A 12,727-nucleotide genomic window follows, 5' to 3' on the forward strand; every position below is an offset into this window, starting at 1 on the left:
AATTTCAAAATATTAGTTAATGATGGCTGTGTAGACCCAAGGGAAAATTTCCCCTTTGCCCTTTGAAGGTTCACTGAAAAATCAACTTACAAAAACCAGATTAATAGGAGAAATGGTATACAAATTTATTAGTGTGCATGGGGAAGAATCACAGAATGATTGTCTAATAACCCACTGGGGTACAGATGCTTATTACCCTACTTCTTAGGGGAAAAGGAGATGGGGAAATGTGGATGTTTTTATGGGGATTGTAAATGATTTTTAGGGGAACTCAGTGGGCTTCAAGGACAAGTGGCCTGGGACAGTCTTTTAGGCCTGCAGAACAGACATGGTTTGTGAAAAGTCCTTCCAGGTGTGTTGACAGACTTTAGTCTTTCTTCCTGCGGTATGAGTTCAGTTAATGAAAACTCAGGGAAGGGACAAGAGGTCAACCCCCCCGGGGCCTTTGTCATATAACCTCACATATTTATATTTACACATTCCTTGGGTTCTGAGGAATAGGAAGTGGACATCTTTGAAGTGCCATTATTCTGCTTACCAGACTAACCCAACCTCCCCAAAAGACTGAGCTCAGTTTTAGCTTCAAAACTGAAAAATCTCTAATCCTATAGATACCTTTTTATACATTTGGAATCTGTTTAGGTTGTAGGTTGTAGAGATAGGGATGACCTGGATTTTCTTTGCTTAACTGTTGCGGGCTGTGGAGGCTACAGAAAGAGTAAAGAGAAAGTAGTGAAGATTCTAGCTGAGGTTGGAGAAACTGATCTTTCAGAGTCCCTTGGGGAAACCTTTACAGAAGGCAGCTTTAGTGTAATATGATTTGGTTAACTACGTAGTCCTAGGGATTTTTTTTCCCGTGCTTTTTTTTCCCTTAACTTTCTTCTTGTCCGTGTCTTACTAGTTTTATGTCTACAAAGATAACACATTTGTAAGACTTTGTGAATTCTCTTAGCATTTTTAATAATTTATTTGAGTAACTTTGAACTCTTTGAAGGAGAGGCCATCAACCTCAAAACATAAATAAAGTCTATGTCTGGTTGAATTATTCTTTTCCTTTATTACTTGAGTTCCTTACTTGAATTCAATTAATTACTTGAATTCATTTTCCCAGTTTTCCACTTCTTACTAGTGTCTGAAATATGTTACATGAACATATTTTCCTAAATGAAAAGTCTTTCTAGTTACTCATTAATTCTGATCATTCAGTCAAGCATTCACTGAAACCCTAGCACATGCCAGGCACTCTGCTTGGCTCTGAGCAATAGTGGTAAACTTTGATACCATCCCTTCCCTCACATAGCTTATGGCCTCAGGGCTGTGTCACATAGTAACTACTTACATGGGTGATTTTAGTGTGTGTAGACTGATTGGGAATCTAACTGCTGTAAATAAAAGAATCTGCAAAAATTTTCTTGCAGTTTTTTCCAGTGTATGATTGGTTAATTGTCTAATGATTCTTTTGAAATACTTCATAATAGTTTGTTGACATAAAATTGAAATATAACTGTGACTATTATATAACATTTAGCCTAATATTCCTTGCTTATTTGAAATAAAGTTTAGGTTGCTTTTTGAAGTGAATATTGAACAGGTGTCATTTCTTAAGCTTTTCCCAAATATTTAATTCGCAAAGTTACAGGTCTTGGTTTTTGCAAATAGTTTACAATAACTCTTGCTTATATACAATATTCCTTAAAATGTTTCTTATTAAGGAAGGCCTGACACTAATTTTCCTTTTTTGTTCTTTTAGGAATGTTTTAAAGGAAGTTGGGCTACTCACAAGTTACTACATAAGAAAGCAAGTAAGTACAATCACAGATTTTTACACCATTTGTCTTAGAAGTGGCATTTGTGCCAGAAAACAAGAATTCTTCTAGTTCTGAAAGTGTATATTTGAATGTTCTGAAAGTATAATCCTGAATACTAGAATTATGACATATTTTAAATTTTTGTGATATGTAAATAAAATATGTCTGGATAATATCTTAATCTTGTATTACATATTTAACATGAAAACATGAGATAGTTGTTAGTATAGATGGATCTTGCTTGAGCCATACCTGATGATGCTGTCATCTTTTGACACACTGTTATGTTGCTGGAAGTGTTTGCATATTGTAGTCAGGGGTTATGTGAGTGATTTGGCTTCATTTAACCAGATCCCTTTTGGTTTCTTTTAGTTTCAATTTGTATTGCTTTTTCTACTCAAAACTATATTATTTGTTTTTTGGTGTTTTAATGTTATTACCTGCAGTCTTATGTTTAATTTTCTTTTTTGAAGTTTTTTGTGTGACACTACAAAGTAAAACTATTAGCTGCTCCATAGCTATTACTGTCAGCCACACTGATGTAGCTGAGATTCACATTGCCTTTTTTGCTCCAGCTAATTTATCCTGTAAATTCATGTCATTAGCGTGGCTGGTCTAAGACAACCTGTCACAGTTGCCTGAAAGTTGACAAGGGCTTTCTGTTCTATATAGCATTGCCATCCTGATGGATCAAAGCTTGATTTAATTTGAAGTGGGAAATAACATGGCTATTTATTTACATGGTTCTTGGTATAAGGTTTCTGTTTCTACATACCTGATCTTGGTGTCTTATATTCATCTACTTGTGTATTTTTTTTTTAGGCGTTAGCTGATTTAATGAAGTTTGAATGTAGTGTGTTTTTACCAAAACAAATCTAATTGAGGTCAGCCAAACCACCATTTGAAGGAACAGGGAAATACAAATTTTAAAAAGACAAATTTTCTGTAGTTGTATAAAGCGACATCTACATTTAATGGACATGCTAGGCTGTTGTGGGAGAAATGTGGTTAGAGATGAGGAAAAATGATGTGACTCAGTGTAAGTTTATCAACGCATAAAAGACAGGACGTTGATTTGTTACCTCTGTCAAAATTTAGAGATGGATTTAAATAATCTCACTTAACTATATTCATTCATGCATTACATACATCCTGTATTTCTAATGTGTTAGGTATTTTGCAGAGCTCTTTGAGCCAGTTACTAGCATTTTATACCCAGGAAGTTAAAAGCATTGGTAAGTAATAAAGGGTTGAGGTTAAACAATATTTAGTAAAAAAGCTTAAAATCGGCCTCTCCCTCAGATTTGCTAACTCATTGATGTGTGCCTGTTTCTTCAATACTGGATATTTAGGGGCAGGGCTATTTCCTTTTGACTTACACTACAAGGGAATAAACAGCAAGTGTTCCCTATGTAAAAAGAAGGTGATTATTACAACACTGGATTTAGGCTATTTGCATTTTTACTTATACCTCTAGTGTTTAGTATGGTGCCATCTTGTAGCTGTTGCTCTGTTGGATCTTTTGGGATAACTTTTTTCAGTGGATGAACCTGCTGTTCTTAATCCCTTTGGCTGTGGTGGATAGAGATCATCCTCAGGTGGCCAGCTCTGTATCTTTCATACCCTAGTAAGTTGACCACAGTAAATTTTGAGTGACAGTCCTAGAGGGAGGGAATGGTGTGGGGAAGGGTGATCTCCAGAGACAAGAAGAGTATTAGGAAAAGCATTGGGGAAACAGAATGTTGCACTAGGAAGGAACCAATGCATCTTTAAAGTTAGCACTTCAGTCCAAGAAGTGATAGTGAGATAACACATAGCAAGCATTTCTTGTCATGGAGATGATATAGTTAGGTTTTTTTTTTTTTTAAGTATAGTGTCTACTGATCTCTGATTAATATTCATATGGAATATTGATCTGTAATTTGCTTTTAATATATTTGACTGGTTTTGGTATTGGAGCAATTCTGGACTCTTAAAATAAAATGGGATATATTTCCCACTTCTATTTTCTAGAAGAGATTATGTAGAATTGATACTATTTCTTCTTAAATGTTTGATAGAATTCACCACTGAAACATCTGGATCTGGAGTTTGCTTAATCATAGAAGCTTAATTTTCTTATGCAAGCCTTAGGAAATTTTCAAGTGAGTTAAATAAATGACTCAAAGGTAGATTTTTTTTTTTTTACTTGTCATATAGTAAAGACCATTCAGATGGTAAAGTCCTTAATTAAAAGCACTTAATGCTGATTCTTGGGTGCATGTTTTTTATACTGTGTCTTCTGTCACAGTGTACCTTAAGCAGCATTTACTTTTAGTATTATCTGTAGAAGTTGTAGCATTTCACATCTCAAGACTGTATTGTTGTACACTTTTTAATGTATCGCTGACATATTCAGTGTGTTTGTTTCTCATTTTCCTGAAGTAAAGGTGGAATAATTTGACAAGTATCTTGAATAGCCAAAATTAAGGTATAAAAGCCGCATTTAATAAAAGAACTCTAAGTAATACTTTTTCTTCCACTCCCCTACCCATTCACACTAGTGTGCCTGATTTTTGGATTACAGAGAGAAGGTGTTATGTAATGTCTTAAACTGGCTCCACCAAACTTTGTGACCATGGGCTACTCTAAGTCTCACCTCCAAGATGCTGGAATCATAGGTTTGTGTGAGGATTAAATAAAGAAATCCATGAGAAGTGCTTAGCATGTGTACCATGCATAGTAAGTACTCAAAAACTAATAATCATCTCTGGAAGACTTGAGTCAGAATTTTGATCAGAAAATCCTGTCCCATGCAAAGCTTAGACATCTGTAGTTATTTTGTGTCAGCTGACCAGAGGAAGCAGCCTGCATACAACTTTTTAAAGAATAAAGCCTGACTGTGATGAACTTTGGGCCAGACCTTGCATGTATCACGTACTTATGACACTACCTGCATTTTACCTGGGACTGTTGCATTGTGATGTTTGGAAGACAGCTTACAAATGTTTATTTATACTGCCCTGTTGTTGTACAGTCTTTTCAAAAAGACTAGTTATTATGCAGTTGTGCTACCATCATCAGCTCAATTCAGATTTGTTAATGGTCTGTTAATGTGGTTAGCACCTAAGGCTCAGATCAAATTGATCCTAAAATGTAAACGAATTTTCTTTTCAAGTGTGAATTTTCCGTTAAGTAAATTGTACCTAGAGATGAGAGGAGAACTTGCCATATTCAACTTTAGTTGTCTTGGTAGTTTTGGGTTATATTATTTGTTTGCTTTACATTCATTTTTTTTTGTTTTGTTTTGTTTTGTTTTGTTTTTGAGACAGGGTGTTCCTCTGTTGCCCAGGCTGGAGTGCAGTGGTGCAATCATGGCTCACTGCAGCCTTAACCTCCTGGGCTCGAGCAATCCTTCTATTTCACCTCAGCCTTCTGAGTAGTTGGGATTACAGGTGTGCACCACCATGTCCAGCTAAGTGTCGTCTTTTTTGTGGAGATGGGTTTTTCCATGTTGTCCAAGCTGGTCTTGAACTTCTGAGCTCAAGCAGTCCACCTGCCTTGGCCTCCCAAGTGCTGGTATTACAGGCGTGACCTGCTGTGCCTGTACCTAAATTCTCTTTTGAATATAGACTGTGGAAGGGTAAAATCCAGAGCAACAGGAAGCTTTAAAAGATTTTTACACCCTCACCTTCTCCTGTTCCCCTCCCCAGAAGTATGCTAGTGCAAAAAGCCTGCGTCTTGATTGCTTTTCTCTCCTAGGTTTTGGGAGAAAGTTATTCTTGAGGTTCATGTTTCAGACAAAATCACTTGATGCACTTCATAGCTGAAGCAGGCTCAGTTGGCCCCCATTTTGAACTGTTTTCTGTCATGTTTGACCCAACTAGCAGTGAATGAAGTTTGTTTTTGTCCTGTGATGAGAAAGTTTTCCTATTGATATTAACATTCACAGTGGCTTTCTTGAATTCCAGAGGGGAGAAAGATATTTTAAAATTCAATAGCATGGTATCTTTCTATTCCTTTATATGTGATAGTATAAATATATTCTCTTCCAAAGTAATATGAATGGATTTTCTATATTTTTGCATTCTTGTCAGTTGTACCTTAAGGGCCTTTCCAGAGTTAGCCACATGCTCTTTAAGAGTACTGGACAGGGGCTGGCATTCTTGTGTCACAGCTCTTGTGAACCACACAGTCTCTGTTTCCTCATATGTACAATAAAGAAACAACACTATATTGTCTTTAAGATCCTCTCTAAGTTTAACATTTTATGATTCCATCTAGTTTCCTTCATTTTGTATTTTAAATAGATTGTTTAAGAGGGGAGTTTTTTTTTTTTTTTTTTCCGGACACTTCTAAAATCAAGTTTGAAGTTTGACTTTTAAAACCTATGGTAGAATGACAATAATCAGGAAAAGGTCTGAGTGCACTGGGAGATGTTTAGGCCAATACTTGGTCTACGAGGGACTTGTATTCCTGCTATTTAAAGTCTTATTTTACTATGTGGATAAGAGTTTTATTTTACTATGTGAATAAGAGGTGCAGCCAGTATGTTGACATCACAGGCACCAAAGAGTGTCTTCTGTGTGAGTAGAATTCTTGCGTATATTTCAGTCAGCACACATAGATTAATAACTGACACGCTTGTGTGTATGGATATGATTCTTAATTTTTCTGCTGAACTTTAAACAGACCGTTCCCTCCCTTGTCTTTGCCTTTTTCCTGCCTCTTTCCTTTACCCCTTTCTGAAAAGAGGCAAATGATGATCATAAAGTTTTCAAAGCAATTTGAAATATTGACTTGAAAGCAATTGATCAGCTTTGTGAGAAATAATTATTTTTGATTTTGAATTTGCTTTGGGATTACTTGGGATCTGTTCTTTTAGTAAGAACATAATTCATTTGTAACATCTGACCTCAGTTGGGTAGGTTTTACTAGGGCTTATGTTTCATATTTTAAAATGGGCTTTCTATAAATTGATGTGGTCAGAATACATTTAGAAAAGCTGTCTATGAGCTGTTCTTGTTCGATATTATGTAAAAACTTAGTATATGTTTACATGGAGTTTTTTCTTCCAAGACCTTTAGATCTTCAAAAAGGAGTTATAAGGGTTTTGAATATAGCAGTAAAGCAGTTGCTTTGGTGATTTAGGTTAAGGTAAAAGTTTGGTGGATTTTTGTGCCTGGACTTGTTGGCTTGGTTTTAAACAAGAGATATTCAAAGTATGCTGCTGCTCATTAGCTTGACCACTGAAACATTCCTTTCCCTCCTTCTCCTCCTTCCTCTCACATCTATTCCTCCGTCTCCCAGAAGATGAAAAGGCGAAGCGAGAAGTGTCTTCCTGGACTGTGGAAGGTGATATTAATACTGACCCATGGGCAGGTTATCGATATACTGGTAAACTCAGACCACATTATCCACTGGTGAGTAAATAAGGTAATAAAAACAACATTCCAATTTTGAATTTTCCAAAAATGATACTCGTAATTTGTTTTCCAGTAGTGAGTCATATAATCAGGATTGTGTTTACAAAGGAACTCGCATTTTAGCTCTTGAGCTCTTATGGTGCATCATTTGGGAGCTGGTAGTTTGGCAATCATGGAAGAAGTGGGAAAAATTTTAGATGAAAGAACTAAAACTTTTAAAAAGAAGTGTAGGGTAAGGTAGAATAGATATTTTGTTGCTGGCATGATGGTAGTGTGTACAGTCGTCCCTCGATATCCATGGATGATTGGTTCCAGGACATCCTCACTCCCCATATAGTTACAAAAATCCACTGACGCTCAAGTCCCGTAAAGTCAACCTTCCGTATCACAGATTGTGCGTCAACAGATGCAGAACCAGGAGATATGGAGGACTGACTGTATTACACTTTTCTAAAATTATTTTATTATGATATATTTCTCCCTTAATTTAGATATGGCTTTTCTGCCACTCTTTTGCCTTCCTCTATTCTTGGCAGATAGGACTTGGAGTCTTAATGTAAGAATTCATTCAAGTTGAAATCTGTTTGTCACCCTTAAATATTTAAATTCTCTTTACTGATGATTTTCTTTTTATAAAAGGAATACATCTTTAATCTTTAAAATTTGGAAAAATAGGAAAAGCATAACAAAATCTCCTTAATTCTGCCTCCCAGAGATAATGACTAGGAACATGTTGGTATATATTTACTTTGAGACATCATTTTATTGTTGTTAGCTTGCCAATTTGTTTGGAATAACATGGGTGTCTTGTTATTAGTCTCTGTCTAATCTTAAATCCTTAATGGCCTTGGCCACTTTCCCCCTTTCTAAATACCCTGCAAAAGGGGTGGCATTACCACTAGGAAAAGTAAAGCATAATCTTAATGAAATATATATCTGTTATAATATTTAAGATGCCATTTAAAACTTCTAAAAACTTTTGAACGGACTTTTTTCTCCCCTCGTTTTATTTATTTTTTGTTGGTAAATCAGTTTTAACTAACTTTGTTTTTAGATGCCAACAAGGCCAGTGCCAAGTTATATTCAAAGACCAGATTATGCTGATCATCCCTTAGGTAAGCTCTGCTATGTTGATTCTTCATTTTTCAATTTGTGGGCTTGATGACTACTGCAAAGGGAAGGAATGCTTTTCTTGTAGAAATTTTTCAGTGCTGGACTTCTAATAAATGTGTTTTCAAGCAGCATTAGAACATTGAAGAGAATTAAAGATTCTTGCCCCCATTAGAAATCTACCTACCTCTGAAAACACTATGTAGCTGTTAAAGACTATATTTAAAATAATACTGTATTTTATGTTGTTATAACAACTTCTAGACTTACTAAAAAACAGGTTTTAATTTTAATATTCCCTCCTATCTAAATTAAACAATATCTATTTAGGTAAAGGCAGATGGTAGAGGCCTGAGTGAATGCATAACTAAAGACTTTGGACTGTAACATTAACAGAAGTAGTAATGGTGGTGATAGAGTTAGTAATGATGAGGATGATATGATGATGATGGTTCTCTAATAATAACTGGTATTTATTTTTGCTTAACTATGTGTCAGGCACTGTGCTAAGTTCTTTGCACGTGTTACTCCATTTAACACTTTCAACACTGCTGAGGTAGGTTCTGTTGTCTTCTCCATTTTTATAGATAATGATACTGAGACACCCAGCGAAGATAGGTAATTTGCAACACAGGTCAGTGGAACAATCTCTGACCTTAGGGCCTGTACACATAATTAATTTAGACTTTGTGAAATTACTGATTTTGCATGTCAAAGAAGGTCGACTCTCAGCAATTTTGTGTGGTTTTATCTAGCAAGCTAAGCTATCCTTGCTTTGTTCTCTAAGAAGTGGGGAACTGTATTACATAACATTCTTATGAATATCATTTTTAAATTTTAGTTAAACCCTACTATTTCAGAAAAATTTAAGGGAAAGATAGTCTAAATGATAGCCTACTGTTGAGGATGTATAATTTCATTATTTTTCTATTTAATCTTAAATGTAGTATTAGCTTGTATTTTAGAAAAACAAGCATAGACAAGGTAAATTCTAACAAATATTATGCAGTGAAAGTAAGTTCTAGTCCTTAGAGGTAACTGCTATTCACCTTTATGTACACAACTTTTCAGAACTATTCTATATATGTAAACACATTAGGACCCCGTCTCTGCCATCTATACACAAATGGAAAAAACTATATTTACCTTTTCACCTTGCAGTATTCGCTTAATATGTCTTACAAATGTGTCTTATAAAGCCACCTCCTTTTTAGTGAATGAAGTATTCGGTTATGTGGATGTATCATATTTCTTAAGCCATGCTTTTACTACTGAGTGTTTAGATCATTTCGAGGTTTTTGCTTATTGTAATTTGACTGCAAATTTGTTGCAATTTGACTGTAGTAACTACTCTTATATTTATATCTTTGTCCATGTGTCAAAGTATTTCTGTAGGTTGATAGTCTAAAATAGGTGGATCAAAGGATATATACATTTTTTGATTTTGAGAGATATTACAAATTTCAGAGATTTTTCCAGTTCCATTAAAAATACATGGATGTCTCTTTTCTGCTATATTTTTCGCAGCATAGTGTGTTACAAAGCTTTATGATCTTTGCTAATCTGAAAGATGAAAAATGTTATTTTGCTATTATTTTAATCTGCATTTTAAAATTATGAGTAAGGTTGAGCATCTTTTCATATATTAAAGTCATTTATATTTTCTTCCCTTTTGAAATGTTTATTCATATCCTTAGCCTTTTTTTCCCTGTTAGAGTACTAGTTTTTTCCATATTGATTTATAAATGTTCTTAGTATATTAACGAAAATAACCTTTTGATGTATGTTTTTAAAACTGTTTTTTACCAATTGACCGTTTATGTTTTGTCATTACATTTATTACAGATTTTGAGTATCCTAACATAGTAAAATTTATCAGTGTTTTATTTTACAGTGTGTATGGCTCTATGACCTAGAAAGACGTTTTTGGTGCAGAAGTTATAAAAAAAATTCCTATGTTTTCTTCCAGCATTTTTATGGTTTCAGTCTTTTTTATGTATGATAAAAATCATTTATATATCTGAAACTTACTTGGCATAAGGAGTTAAATAGGGATGCAACTTAATTTTTTTTCTCAGAAGGATACCTGGTTATTATATCACCAGTTATTTAAAAAATTAGCCTTTCCTTATTGATTTGAAGTGCAACCTATATTGTTGTATTACGTTCTCACATGTCTTTAGGTCTATTTCTGGATTCTATTCTGTTTTATTAACCCATTTGTCTAATCATGTACCACTGCCAAACTTTTAATTATCATAGCTATATAATGTTTAATATTTGGTAGGCCTTGTTGCCCCTACCTTTCCTCTTTTTCAGAATTTTCCTGGCTATTCTTGCATGTTTGTTTTTCCATGTGAAATTTAGAATCAGCTTTGTCTGGTTCTCAAAATTATCCTGTTGACATTTTTTTATTGGGATAGTATTAAATTTATAGATTAATTTTGGAAGAATTGACATCTTTACAATATTGAGTCTTCCTGTCCAGGAACAGGGTATGTTTTAAAAATTTTATTTGACTCCTTTTATGTCTTTCAGTGGTGTTTTCAGATTTTCTTCATGTAGGGATTTTATTGTTAAATTTATTCCTGGGTACTTCATCTTTTTAGTTGTTTTTGTACATAATAGCTTCTGTATTTTTTAGCTGATTATTTGTATGTGGGAAAGTTATTGATTTTGATAAATTTATCTTAAACAATATGCCAACTTGCTGAATTTGTATTTCTGGTCATTTACCAGGTGATTCTTCTGTTCTAGAGATATATAATCACATCTGAAATTGATAAGAATTTTGTCCTTTCCTTTCTAGTTTTATATGTTTTATTTCTTTCTCTTGTTTAATTGCATCTGCTAGTATTGCCAGGACAGTGTTAAATAATAGTGCCGATAGTGGGCATTCTGTAATGTTGGTTCTCAGTTTGAGATTTATATTTATCATGTCAAGGTGGTAGCTGGCCATGTTATCAGAATTAACTTTCCTTCTAGATGATTATTTACTTTTACTTTATTTATGAATGATGAATTGGATTAATAGATTTGTCAGTATTGAACTATCCTTGCCTTCTGGTATGAATCTCACTTGCATCCTGATGTATTAGGTTTTTTTGGATTCTGTTTGTTAATATTTTTATTTGGAATTTTTCCATTAGTACTTGTAAATAAGATTAGTTGACATTATTTTTGTTAGATTTTGAGTTAATTGCTATCCTGGCTTTATTACTTTTCATGTATGTAAAACTTGAAGCTAACAAATTTTATTAGTGAAGATTTTTAGGGCAATATTTTTAAAACTTTTTTGACTATGACTCAGAAATGGCTTTTATAACGTGATCTTTGTATGTGTATATAAATAACAAAGATTTCATGGCAGCACTTATTCCTACTCCGTATAATACGAGTATAATACTTTGTTATGCCATTTTAATATTTTCTGTCCCATTTATTTACTTTTTAAAAATGTTAAGTGTAGCCTAATAAAAGGTCACAAACTGGAGATTGAAAAACACTTAACTTTGGTTCCTGTTTCAGAAAATAGTGTAGTTAATTCATCAGTTGTTGATGTATAATTGCTTCATGAGATGATTATGAAAGTAATTTGTAAATTCTATGGTACTTTTCAAATGTATATCATTTACTGGGTCTGATTATCACACTGCCTGGCATATAATAAGTACTCTATAAGTATTGGCTGATTTCTAATAGGTCTGAAAATTTATCCTTTAGAATTTTTTCTTCAGTTGGTTTAGCGAGTTTCCCTTTGATGTTGAAAATGTTTTTTTTAAAAAATCTGACCTAGACCAACCCAAATCATGAATTACTGTTGTGTGAAACAGTGAGACTACTGTTTTTATGCCACAGGTTTATAGTTATGCAAATAAATACTACATCTTTGCATTCATTTTGGTTTTACTTACCGAATTTTCATTCCAGGAATGTCTGAATCTGAACAGGCTCTTAAAGGTACTTCTCAGATTAAATTACTCTCATCTGAAGATATAGAAGGGATGCGACTTGTATGTAGGGTAAGAGTGATTTTTTCTCCATGGGGTAGGAAATGTTTAAGCAGTACTTAGACATGAAGTCAGTGGTTTGCTGATTTATAAAGATAGCAAATGTTATATTGTTAGACTGACTAGCCATGCTTTTTTTTTTTTTTAACTTTTTTTTGAGACGGAGTTTCACTCTGTCGCCCAGGCTGGAGTACAGTGGCGTGATCTCTGCTCACTGCAACCTCCACCTTCTGTTTTCAAGCAATTCTCCTGCCTCAGTCTCCCGAGTAGCTGGGATTACAGGTGCCCGCCACCACACCTGGCTAATTTTTGTATTTTTAGTAGAGATGGGGTTTCACCATGTTGCCCAGGCTGGTCTCGAACTCCTGACCTCGTGATCTGCCCACCTTGGCCT

General features: G+C 34.3%; 1 protein-coding gene across 9 annotated transcripts in view; it reads left to right on the forward strand.

The window, feature by feature from the left end:
• Positions 1–12,727, forward strand: part of METAP1 (methionyl aminopeptidase 1) — a 67,211-nt gene that overhangs the window by 31,512 nt on the left and 22,972 nt on the right. For 5 of the 9 annotated variants that reach the window (XM_063809700.1, XM_063809703.1, XM_063809702.1 and 2 more), the window contains exons 2-6: positions 1,751–1,802; positions 4,375–4,529; positions 7,098–7,210; positions 8,268–8,328; positions 12,254–12,345. In XM_063809700.1, coding sequence (XP_063665770.1) covers positions 4,514–4,529; positions 7,098–7,210; positions 8,268–8,328; positions 12,254–12,345 — 282 coding nt within the window. In that variant the 5' untranslated portion in view covers positions 1,751–1,802; positions 4,375–4,513. Of the gene's footprint in view, positions 1–1,750; positions 1,803–3,868; positions 3,953–4,374; positions 4,530–7,097; positions 7,211–8,267; positions 8,329–12,253; positions 12,346–12,727 lie in introns of those variants that run through there. The other 4 variants (XM_517355.7, XM_016951908.4, XM_016951909.4 and 1 more) reach the window with 2 other exon arrangements.

Source organism: Pan troglodytes, chromosome 3, assembly GCF_028858775.2.
Source record: "Pan troglodytes isolate AG18354 chromosome 3, NHGRI_mPanTro3-v2.0_pri, whole genome shotgun sequence".
NCBI classification, from domain to species: domain Eukaryota; kingdom Metazoa; phylum Chordata; class Mammalia; order Primates; family Hominidae; genus Pan; species Pan troglodytes.